The 13,346-nt window shown below is 41.8% G+C and overlaps 1 protein-coding gene across 1 annotated transcript in view; it reads right to left on the bottom strand.

Annotated features, from left to right (window-relative positions):
• LOC119173907 (cell adhesion molecule 2) overlaps nucleotides 1-13,346 on the bottom strand; it is a 28,339-nt gene that overhangs the window by 5,988 nt on the left and 9,005 nt on the right. Inside the window, exon 3 of the mRNA XM_037424690.2 lies at nucleotides 1,546-1,744. Within this exon, the coding sequence (XP_037280587.2) occupies nucleotides 1,546-1,744 (199 nt within the window). The remainder of the gene's footprint in view (nucleotides 1-1,545; nucleotides 1,745-13,346) is intronic.

The raw sequence follows: 13,346 nt of genomic DNA, 5'->3' as shown, positions 1-13,346 counted from the left end.
TGTCTTGTAGTTCTTCCTTCCTTCCTCTTTTTCTTACTGTGTCAAGGCAAGCACCAGTATTGAAAAAGAAAAGTGGACGAGGTAGGGTGGGACGGGTTGAACGACTATGGCTGACTGCATGTGAAGATAATGCATTGTGTTTGCTAAGAACAGATAATGAATGTGATGCCATGCATTCTGTGTTGATGTCGGTGCATGTAACATATATGGAACCCAAATGTGCACGTTTCATTCTTTTCATTTTTTATTGGGTACAAGTTGTCAAGTCAAGAAAGAGACAATAAATTTTGGCTTCTTAAAGTTTCATAATTGTAATATTATAACTATAATTAAACATGTTGGTGCATCGTCCATAGCTTTCTTATACTTTTGAATTCAACTTTTGTTTCACGATGTTCTAGATGAATCAGTGGAAAAACATTCATTAAGGTCCTGCAAGAAGCACGCGAACGCACTCAGGGCTCCCACGTTAGGACTAAGAGGCCTATCCTAACAGCCGCATCGCTGGCTTAGATAATGCGTTTAACTTTGATCGATTCCTGTAAAAGCCTACCAAACCCACTCAAGAAATCGTTTGATTAAAAATACCGAGTGATATATGCTTCACCTATGCCTTTCACTGCCAAATAAATGCAGGTACGGAGCAGTTAACTGTACTGACGTAGGGGCGATAGTGGGAGCACGAAAATCAACGTGGTGTTTGTATTGTCCGTTTGTGGTCGTGAAATAAAACGAATGTTCGTAAAATAGAATCGTGCTCTTGCAGGTTTTTTAGGCCTTAACAATTTTCCCGAAAGCCGTCACAGACTCGTGTGCTACACGTACGGCTATATACTTCACTCATGGGCCTGGTACTTCCCTCTGGTAATTTCAGCTTTCACGTTCGTCTTCGAAACTGATACTCGCTGCGCGTGCCCCTGGCTCAGGGCAGATTGCTCACGCGAGAAGCTTGGATGTAATCGGCCTGGGGTCGATAACAGCACAACTCAAGGCGCGGTGCGAAACCCTGCGCATGCTCATAGCCAAAATCAGATAGCACATGAACGCCCTAGGTATGAACGGCCCGCTATCGATAACAGTAGAACTGGAGGCGCTGCGCTAAAACACACAAGTAAAATTGTCTTGAAGGCGCAGAATCGGAATCTCTAGCGCACATCCCGACATTGGTTGCGCGTTTGGCCGAAGTTTACGGGGTACTGCAATTTCACGGGAAGCCAGACATTGCTCTGGTCGATAAGTACATCCGTGGACACGTCTGTGTAGAGCACGCGAACAGCCGTTTTTTGCTCGGCGGGGAGAAACCTTGGGTACAGTATCAGGCTCTCACGTGGTCAGCTTGACAACTAGACTGTGCATCCTCCTGATACATTACGTCAGAGCCCGAATCTGCCTCAAAGTTTCGGCCCGCAGAGCGAAAACCGGATTCTATAGCGCTCTACACAGACGTGGCCATGGCTGTACGCTTTCATCGGTTGCAAAATCAAGGCAGAGATGCTACAACTATTGTACTGCAGATAAGTCGACAAGGCTCACTCTTACACACACCTACGACAAGCAAGGCAGTGGATAAAGTCCGGGAAGCACCATCATTAAAGGTCGCCTTGCAAACATAAGTCCCTTGGTCTCGCGGCTTCAGCTTCGTCATGGTCAGTGCCGGACTGTCTTCGTGTCCACCGCGGAAGAACGCCCTGCCCTGCCAGTCGGGGCGTGGACGATGCTGATGAGCGGCCTTGCGGTGAGTGTTCTGTAAGCGCCACAAGTGGCCGTTGGTTAGTTATAACTTGGCGCAACAGCATTGGAAAAGTTTTTCTCTTCGTTCGAATGACCGGAGAATGGTACGCTTTAACAAAAAGGAAAAAACACCATATATTATGTAGGTTTTGTCGCGTATAGCTACATCAGTGGAGCGCGTGGCCAAGCGCACTCGATGGTGATACAACGGCTCCTTGGTAGAATGTTTGTGTGCTATCAGGGACAGGTTCAGCTTTCCGGTGAGTGCGCATCCCCTCGTTTTCACCGGGGTGATATAATCTTCTGCAAGAACGATTTTGATGACCGAAACAAGCAAGTGGGGGCGATGGGCATTCTCGAGAATGGCCTCCCTTCCGATAATTCGAAAATAGGACGCGTTCGACGCCACTGTGCAGCCTTGCAGTGCGATCGGCCACACGCTTGTGAGGTGTAGCTCACACTCAGCGCGATAGTACCACCTGGTGGGGGGTATTCATAGCTCGCACATGACGCCACAGACGCTGGTTCTTCACGTAGTATACTTCTAACATGGCGATCTTGATAACGTCAAGTCGGCTTATCCTTGCGTCATTTAAACCCGACACCATGGTCTAGTGGCCAAAGCACTCGGCTGCTGACCCGCAGGTGGACGGGATCAAATGCTTGCTGCGACGGTGGCATTTTCAATGCAGGCAAAAATGCTGTAGGCCCATGTGCTCAGATTTTGGTGCACGTTAAAGTAACCCTGTCGGTCGAAATTTTCGGAGCCCGCGACTATGCGGCGTTTTTCACGTTAAACACCAACAATGGTTATGGTGTCGGGTTACCTGGTTCATAGCGACATCGAATGCCGCTTTGAAACAAACACCTGTTCGCATGAAAAGCGAGAGGGCCGGCATGCAACGCGTATACTAATAACATTACCGTGACATCGGAAAATTCGGGTCAAACCATGTTACTACTTTAATATGGCGTGCTCATCGACGTCAGTTCCAACAATCTATACGTCATACCTGCTTTTATCACTGGTCGTGGTAAGGGTACAATAATCGAGCTTTGTTGTGCCTTCGTGACAGCGTCATAAATATGTTCCCATCAATATTTCGCAGCCAAATTGCATATGAATAGCTACTGGCGTAGCACGCCCGTGGTCAAGTCATGGATGCGTTGACAATTTTAGGCGACTCCTCACCACCATCGACGACTCTTTCACAAGTGTCGCGATGCTGTGCGGTGGCACCTCCCGCTAATTGTCGAGCCTCTTTGTCTCGTGACATCTTGCTTGCGCGGTTATCAGGAGTTGCCTTTTGACGCGTGTCGTTCACTCGGATGACAAATAGTTGGTATAGACTGAACAGCAATGCAAGGTAACATCAGATCTGCTGAAAGATGGAGGACAGATTGTGTTAGAAAAACTAGCCACCCTGTTTACGAGGTGTCTCCTGACGGGAAGAGTACCAGAGTCTTGGAAGAACGCTAACATCATCTTAATACATAAGAAAGGAGATGACAAGGACTTGAAGAATTACAGGCCGATCAGCTTGCTCTCTGTAGTATACAAGCTATTTACAAAGGTAATTGCTAACAGAGTAAAGAAAACATTTGAATTCAATCAACCAAAGGAACAAGCAGGATTTCGAACAGGCTACTCAACAATTGACCACATTCATACTATCAATCAGGTAATAGAGAAATGCTCAGAGTATAACCAACCACTATACATAGCCTTCATAGATTACGAGAAGGCGTTTGATTCAGTAGAAATATCATCCGTCATGCAAACACTGCGGAATCAGGGCGTAGATGAAGTATATATAAACATTCTGGAAGAAATCTACAGGGGATCAACTGCTACCATAGTGCTTCATAAAGAAAGCAATAGAATACCAATCAAGAAGGGTGTAAGGCAGGGGGACACAATTTCCCCAATGCTATTTACCGCGTGCTTACAGGAGGTTTTCAGAAGCCTAGAATGGGAACAGTTAGGGATAAGAGTCAATGGAGAATACCTTAGTAACCTGCGCTTCGCCGATGACATTGCATTGCTGAGTAACTCGGGGGACGAATTGCAACTCATGATTACGGAGTTAGACAAGGAGAGCAGAAAGGTGGGTCTTAAAATTAATCTGCAGAAAACGAAAGTAATGTACAACAACCTCGGCAAGGAGCAGTGCTTCGAGATAGGTAATAGTGCACTTGAAGTTGTAAAAGACTATGTCTACTTAGGGCAGGTAATAACCGCAGAGCCGAACCACGAGATTGAAGTAACTACCCTTACGGAAACGCCATACATGGCCCATATATAAGTTATATCTGGCCATATATAAGCATATATGGCAGCATATGTGGCCATATATAGGCATATATGGCAGCATATGTGGCCACATATAAGCATATATGGATGTATATCTGGCGGAGTCGGTTCATGTATGGGGTTATATACGGCCATATATGACGCGGTTGGCCCATATAAGGAGTCAAATCTGGCCAAATAAGGAACGGCCACACCATATATAACATATCAAGTGGATCCTTATATGTGGAAGTGCTCTCTTATTTGGGATGAACCACGTATATATTTAGCAACGTGATCACACTTTTATGTGAATTGTAATATATAACAATTTGTACACAAAGCTGACCTGCTTGTTTTTCATAACAATAGGAGTATTAAATATATATGTTGTTTCTGCCATGCAAAAAAACCGAAATTCAGGTCAGCTTTGTGTACGTGATAGTTGCAACTCAGTTGAATGCATATATGCATGCATTCGTGTAATTTAACTCGTACATTTTTCATAGCATTTAGGTTTGAAACAATAAGTTGCAATTAATACGACGTAAATAATGTATATAAGAGCAGACATGTTTTACGAGGAAGGAATCGTGTCAAGTCACAAAACGTATTGAAGCTTCCGAACCTCGCTATTATTATAGAGCAATCCTATATAGTATTATGTAAAGACAAAATGCATGCAACTTATATTGTTCACATTAATGCATTGTTTAAAGTGGCAGCAAGAAAGAGTAATTTCAATGCACTTTTAGCTTCCACATCGGTGGACAAAATTTCTGATTATTTGAAAGTTTTGATGGCTATATGCTCCCTTCATATAACAAGATTTCTCTTAATCCTGTTGACCCCTCATCTGCGATTGCTTTCAGCAGCCATTTACTATAATTCCATGCGCAGTGCAATGTTTAAGGGAGTATTTTCAAAAACAAAAAGAACTTACGTGAATGCAACTTGCAGGCACTATTATGATTACATTCAAGATGGAAGTTGTACTAATTTATTGCAAAAATACATCTTGCGTTTCCTTTGGCTACGTATAATGTTCCTGGCTGTGCACATAGTAAGTTTATCGAAAATTTTATGATTGCACAAGTGAACAAATAATTTAGTGTAATGTTTGCAAGCGTCAAATAAATCTCACGTCATAGACATGTACGTTAAGAAAGGTGCAACTGACTCACACGTGATACATATTTAATGGACCATGTAATGAAATGCTGAAGCTTTATAGCAACATTTAACGTAGGCTGCCGAATTCACAAAACTTCTATTTTGTGTCGGTGTGTCATTACTTAGTCGAGGTCACTAAAGCGCACGTGCCATCATCAGGATTAGCCTAAACATTGCCTTGTGAATACAATTAGTATGACACATTTTTTGCGGGCTGGCGTGATACCTAAGCCAAACTCTACATTATGTAAACAGTCCCTTGTTGTGCAGGCGCGTAACGATTCAAACTGCTTGCGAACATATCCTTTCAACACCAACACGGTAGTGCACTTACTTATAAGATATGTATGCCGGTACATACCCACCAAACTGCGCAAGTGCACACTCACGTATAGAGATTCATGGGCACCCGGACACTGGCATTTCATTCAATGTGGCTAGATATTTTCGGCCATGTCAGAATGATATGAGTGTATTATTATTATTATTATTATTATTATTATTATTATTATTATTATTATTATTATTGTTGTTGTTGTTGTTGTTGCTGTATTTCGCAAAACGCCCAACAGCAAATCCATATGCTGTCATACTGCGTCGTTATGTAAGTTTTATGATATCAGTTATCTTGGTGTTCTTTTTGATAGCATGCTGAATTTTTTCTACTTGCATTAAATGTGCTGCCATGCGAGGCCTTCATTCTCTTCCTGTTGGCTCAACATCTCGCGAGAATCCGGTTCTTTTACAGCCTTCTACAAATTGTACACCGCGATATGTCGTGGTCAACTTGAGTACATATGCATATTTGATTTGGAATGGCCTTGCTAAATCCAGCAGTAGCGCCACTGAGTGAGTCCAGAAAAATTTCATAAGTATTTACCCTCATCGTTTCACTAGAATCCTTTCAACACTGCTAGAATATTATATTTGCCATCAGTTAACGGCCGGCAAAATCGCGCTGAGCTGTTATTTCTTTACAAGCTAGTTCAGGGTGAGATATTCTGCCCTTCTCGGTTGTAATAATTTTGAAACTCCGCGTAAGTTATCGAGAGAGAATCGACCGTTGCATGTACCTGCCAGCTTCTTTCAACACTCTATCCTTTACAAAATACCGAGTCTATCTAACGTCAACTTTCTCAATTCGTTATGTTTTTCATAGTCTACAGTCATTTTTTTTTGTCAGTGAGGGCTGCCCTGTCCTAACATAGCTTTGCACATGCACAGATTCTTCCCTTTTCCGTCTTTCAGGAAGCCTTCGCCACGGTTATGTATATTCTACATTATTTTTCAGTCCCATTCCATAGATATCTACTCTTTTATTTGTTGTTTCCATTGTGCGTTGATTTCTTTTCGACTGCTCGTTTTTGCTCTTTTTTTGCATTTCTGTGGACAGTCTGTAATGTATTGTTTGTTTTTGTTTTCTTTTCGCTCGCGCCAGCATGAAAGACCCTATGGTTGTTCTTGGGTAGGTTAAAAAATGATTGATTGATTATTGGTTGATTGAATATTATTATTATCATTTTAAATGCTTGCGAAATAAGATGAAAATTCCGCTGAAACGCGTCTTCATAGCCAGCGTACACGAAGCAGCGATTTCAGCTCCACGGAATGCCTGTCTCAAAGGTCTTGCACGTGCAGCTTTCTGGGCCCGCGGGAGGAAGTTGAAGTCCATTGTTCGAAAAAACTCGCCTGACTGCATTGGTTGCAAGGGGTGCGCACAGTAAAAAAAATACAAAAAGGGCGCCCGTCGGATGAGTGGACACTTCGGAGAAAGTTGTTCGAAGAAGCGTGGCGCGTAGGCACCATGTAGCCCTGCCGTACGTGGCATACAACAGTCTGTCGACAGTCGACACAGCAGGAAAGAGAGTGCCGCGGCCCATTTCAAGTAACGACGAAGAAAATAGTTTGCACAAACATTCAGTCGTATGGTAATAACATTGCGTCAATAATAGTTAAAAAATGAAACGTCGTTCACCAATAAGCTCAGGAAAATTTAGTTCTAGTGAAAAGTGCGTAAATCATTGATCTCAAGGAGTAATGTAGTATCCATTGCAATATTCATTGTCAAGCCTGCGTGCACTGTATCCGTCCGCGTCATTGTTGTTTTTTTTTGCTCGCCGGAGTAATGGGTACCGTGGTGATCGAGTTTGTTAATTTTCATTCCTTTTGCTCTTATTTCGTGTTCAACTACTTCTCCAATTTACACAAGATAATCGCGCAGCTCTCAGGATATTATGTAATTACTTCGCTGTACGTGGCGAAATTGTGGACGGACGTGGAAGTGTTTTTGTGTGCGTGTGCGTCCGTACGCTGCTGGATTGGCGATCGTCAACATTTCGTGCGAGAAGAAAATGGATACCCACGCTTGCGGGCAAGCGTTGCTTCAGAACTTCTTCCTAAAGCAGTACGAATGCACGTGGTGGCTTTAAGGTGTGAATAGGTTATCAGGATTAACAGGCTCCTTGAAAGACAAGTCTTGGTTAAATCTTGAGGTAAGTTCATCATTTTCATTACCTTCGCACGTTGTTCATAAATATTATGATAACTCGAAAACATACCACATTGCATGCTTGCTGAGTAAATAACTTTATGCTAATCGTGGTTACGTAATTAGGCTGTTTTGTTTAAGCGATACGACAAAACTTTCTTTTTTTTTTTCACTTGATCCAGACAGTGCTCTATTTAATCAAAAAATCTACGCAAGGAAAATGTTGGTTTTGTGCCATTGTACTTCTTATAAATATATTGATGTAAATATACTTGTGTCTTATTTTTCTCATTTTAACGCTTGAGGAAAAACCAAGGATAAATTACAACTTGCGCAATTACAAATAAAAAAGAGTTGCATATCTCAAACTCCAAGGGTGTCATGAGATTTATGAGCCCACGTTTGAATTTGTCTTGCGTTTGAATTTATCTTTCTTCGTCTACGTTCTACTTGTTTTTATATTTACGTGTGTTTTGATGAGGACACGCAGTTAAAATTTTGTTGCTAGTTTGATTCTTCAAAGCAGGGTGCTATGTCACGGATCCAAATGGAAAAACTTAAGAATAGCCCGTAATTTAGTTTCCGCCATCTACAACCAGGGCGATATAAGTGTAAATTTGACTGCAATGCGTATATCACAGGCGACATTATCGTTACTGATGTCGCAAAATCGCGTGGTTATCTTGAGGAACTGCGCATACCCGCATACGTAGTTACACAAAATAATGTGATGTCACGTTTTAGTCCGTGAGCACTGTAGATAGTTTTACGCAAGCCGACAAATAAACTGGTATGATGCATTAGGGCTTGCAATGTGTGAAAAAACTGGGGGACCGTTAAGCTCCGTTTTTCACAGTTGAACGTGATAGCAGTATCGATCCTGTTTCTTGTGCGTAATTCAATCACTTAGTGTGTACTCTTTATTGCATGATGCTACTTGAACAAATTTAATTGTGGAATAGTACTGTGTAATTGAGAAGGTTGAAAGTGTCTCAATGAAGGTTTCGCACATGGCTGCATTTTGTGTAAAAAAGGGGTAACATAGTTTAAAGAACAAGAAATATTATGTAATTACTGAGTTGCGCCAAAAAATTGAAATACAAAAGGAAGACACCTAGACGCAGCACCCACTGACAACTGAAACATTGTTGGAGAAAACAGACATACGTATATATGCGGTTACGAGAACACGTGCGGTGAAAGAAAAGGATTAGATGAGCAGACAGATTGTATAAATGATGCGCTTCCAGGAAAGCTACCTCAGTAGCAAGCAACATAAGTGAGAGTTACGTGACACATGAATCCCCAGCTCTGTTTATGAAATACGCCTCTCCGATTTCCCGCGCTATACCGTGCCACTGAATTTAGCTTTAACTACCGTATTCCAAACAAGGGCACGCAGCCACACTCTCTACAATATGATGATTGGTTAAAGAATGGTTGTTAATTCCTTTAAAGAAGCTTTGTGATCTACAATTATATAAATAAATTCTAAATAATACTTCCCACACGACAGCGCAGTGCCGTCCACCACACGATGTCCACACTGTGAAAGAAAATGATCAGATGTCTGCTCATCTAATCATTTTTTTCCACCTCACGTGTTGTCGTAACCGCATACATATGTCTGTTTTCTTCAATAAAGTTTCAGTTGTTAGTGTGCGCTGTGTCCAGGTGTCTTCCTTTCGCACTTCAAATTTTTTCGCGCAACTAAGTTAAGATGAAGTACCAACTCGCCCAGCAGAACGTGCTTCTCAATATAATGTGTGTAAAATGTTTTAGAACTTTATGCACCCACTACGCAGTCGTGAGGAAATACGTGCAGTAACCAGTGTGCCTTTTGTAATGGTTGGCTGTCTTTAGACCACGAAGTCACGTTGGTAATAACGTGTTGTGATGCTTGATGACAATGCACGCTTGTATCATGCAATATAGCTGCGATATTAAAGGTGTTGTGAAACCTGCATGCAGGATACATGTATTTATTAAGCATGACAGTTATTTTCTTTGCATTTACAACAAGAGGAAGTTATTCATGCTTTATTTCCAAGCAGATGCATAGCTGTGTTGTAGAGCACTTGCATGCCATGCAAATTGCCTGCATGATTTTGATCATCACTCAAACCCGAAAATTTATAATATTTGTTTTATTTGCATTCTCTCAATTTTCGATCATTGACAAGACGATTTTTCATGGAGAGCCACCGATGCCTACACCGGAATTTCTGCAGAATGAGCTCTTTACAACTGTTACGTTAATGATGCATTATTGGCAAAATGGAAAGCGGATTACGTTTACAAAGTACATTTTTAGTGTCCCGTTGGCAAGAAATATTGTTAAATGTCTCCGTTCCCATGCGCACAGAGACCTATAGACACCAGTTTTAGCAGTCGTTCTATAGGTCATTAGTCACAATACTTGTACATAACAAGCTTGCATACCAATCACTTTCGACCGAACTTCTTAAAAGTTGATTATCAACTCATTTAAGTTATTCAATGCACACGCAGTTCATACGGTCAATAGCAAGTCATATTTCGTTTCGACTGACTATGGACGCTCCATTGACACACGAGAAAAGTTTTAAACATAACATACTGTGAAAGATATCTTTACGAAACTCAAATTGGGTTCTTTTATGCTATTTATTTTTGTCAAGTCGGAATCGATAAAGCGGAATATTTACTTGCACCGTACTATGTCTCAGACCGTGTTGACCATAGGTTCAAGATAAGAATAATCGCATGCAAGACTGACGTGTTTCAAAATGATTTGTTACCAAAAAAAATTACAAGATGGAACCAGCTGCCTTCTAGCATTGCCTCTACACTCCCAAATATTTGTTTTATTTCATGTTAGAATTGTTCCGATTTATATGTTAGAACATGTTCCGATTTATATATGAATTTCTCTTGCAGATTGTGATTCAGGTGACTTTGATTATTTGTTTGGCTGACTATGTATTTTTTGTATTCTACTTTTCGTAAATGCTTCCCTAATGTAATGCCAATTGGTGCTTTGGGTAATGAAATAAATAGATAAATAAAAAAGTGTCGATAAGTAAGCAATGAATTTAAGCACAAGGAATGTATCTCTTCAGGAAAAGTGGACTAACAGTGACATGTGCCCACCACAAACTTTAAATATGATGCCAAGTTACATTTTAGCAAATTGTTGTTGAGAATAACTTGAGATATATTGAGGATAACTTAATTGAACAAGAATGTTCTGGGGTATGTACTGCCTTTGTTTTGGAGATGATAGTGACTGCATGCAGACCTTTCAACAAACAGGTATATTTCTAGCTGAAGAATGATTTGAGCAGCTATATTTTTTGCCGGTGACACAGGCTGAACTAATATAGATGAATCATTTGAATGGCTTTATATAAAGGTATCCATATAAGGCCATATATGAAAGCATCCATATAAGACCTTATATGGATGCCTCTATATATAGCCATATATGGCCATATACAGCAGCACCCATATATGGGGATATAAGGCCCATATATGGCTATATCAGGATTTGAACATATCAGTTTATATACGGCCCATATATGGGGATTCCGTATATGGGCCAGATATGCCCAATTCCTGATGTAGCCATATATGGGGATTTTTATATAAGTCCATATATAGGATTTTTGTAAGGGTAGAAGAATAAGAATGGGGTGGAGCACATTCGGCAAGCACTCTCAAATTATGACAGGTAGATTGCCACTATCCCCCAAGAGGAAGGTATATAACAGCTGTATCTTGCCGGTACTTAGCTACGGAGCAGAAACCTGGAGACTTACAAAGAGGGTTCAGCTTAAATTGAGGACGACGCAGCGAGCAATGGAAAGAAAAATGGTAGGTGTAACCTTAAGAGACAAGAAGAGAGCAAGCAGAGTGGATTAGGGAACAAACGGGGGTTAAGGATATCATAGCTGAAATCAAGAAGAAGAAATGGACATGGGCAGGGCATGTAGCGCGTAGACAGGATAACCGCTGGTCATTAAGGGTAACTGACTGGATTCCCAGAGAAGGGAAGCGGGTTAGGGGGAGACAGAAGGTTAGGTGGGCAGATGAGATTAAGAAGTTTGCGGGTATAAATTGGCAGCAGCAAGCACAGGACCGGGTTAACTGGCGGAACATGGGAGAGGCCTTTGTCCTGCAGTGGACGTAGTCAGGCTGATGATGATGATGATGATGATGATGAACAGCAATGCGTAGAGAAGTGACAATGGGCATGAAAACACAATGACGCCGCTGGCTTCAGTGACTTTCATCTCCACAGTTGTGGAAAGTCCCCGAATTTCCCGCTAGACACTTTGGAAAGTACAATCTTGATGGTGATCACTATCGGCAGCGTTTTTCAATCTGGATGGTAGCTACATTAGTAAACTTTAACTTACCGCTACACTACAGTCATCCATTGCAGTCTCACCTTCTGGATATCTTTTTTTTTATATTATACAACTGAGGCTTCGGTTGTCCAATGCGCTGCCGTCTACACGGGGAACCAACTGATCCTTAAAACCCTCGTTATTAATTTTTCTCCCGAGATTTGAAACATGTTTTGTTCACATAAAACTTTGTTCAACTGATACTTGGAGGGTCTAAATTGAAACTTGGAGGCTCGTAAAAATTCGCACAGTTTGAAGGCGTTGTTGCATGAATGTCCTCAAATTACATTACAATTTCTAATAAGCCAAATAAATTACCTTTCATTTTTCTGTCATCTAACAAAACACGATATTGTTTTGTTTGAGCATGTTCATCTGATGCTGGAACTTCGATCTTGTAACGTCATGCCGAAGAGCGTTTTTATATTACGCAGTTTGGTGAAGAAACGACCCGCTGGCCATTTTTTCATAACCTCTTTAGTTTTTGTGGGCATGCGCTTGACAGTGTTCTACTGTGCGTAGCCGATCCCTCGAGAAATCGGCTCTCAGTGTGGCCAGTGCAGAAGAGGATGACAAAATAAACGTATACGCTAGGCTCACTGCTAGAGGACTATTGAACAATGAATGAATGCTGAAAATAAGAACAGAAGAGAAATGACGTTCCTGTGTGTGTCTTGGTGTATAGTAAATATTTCCGCCAAGTGCAGTTCCACTGTCGTGAAACCTGGGGAAGTGCGTAGCACGGACTTCCCAGCAATTTCCTTCGTGCTTGCGCGCTTGCTGAAGTGGTAGCGACCTCTCTTTAGCGGCGCCACTATCAACCGCATGTTTCGAGAGCATTTTTTCGGAAATGTAGGTAAATTATGGTGATCGATTCTCGGTCATTTCTGTAGTTTATATATTGGGTTACATTGTTCGTTTACTTTCACTTGTTTTGAGCAATGCTAGCGTCATTTCATGCCTGTATTTACCGTTGCGAGACCATGGGGCAAGAGACAGTGGATGAACACACAAGGCCTCTTCGGTGCTGCCCTGTTAAAGGATTCCTTTTTTCTTTTAACACTCTTTCTTCAGGCTCGGCATTCAACCTGACAATATGATCCAGTGGTCATGGCGCTCGGCTGCTGAATTCAAGGTCGCGGGTTCGAATCCTCGCGGCAGCCGCCACATTTTCAATGTAGGCGAAACTGCTTGAGGCCCGTGTACTTATGCAGGTAAAGGAAGCCCGAAAGGTCGAAATTTCCGAGGCCCTACCCTACGGCATCCATCC

The sequence above is a fragment of the Rhipicephalus microplus genome, chromosome 5 (genome assembly GCF_043290135.1).
Source record: "Rhipicephalus microplus isolate Deutch F79 chromosome 5, USDA_Rmic, whole genome shotgun sequence".
Classification (NCBI taxonomy): domain Eukaryota; kingdom Metazoa; phylum Arthropoda; class Arachnida; order Ixodida; family Ixodidae; genus Rhipicephalus; species Rhipicephalus microplus.
Note: the sequence above shows the minus strand (reverse complement) of the source record. Positions and strands in the feature narration are given on the sequence as shown.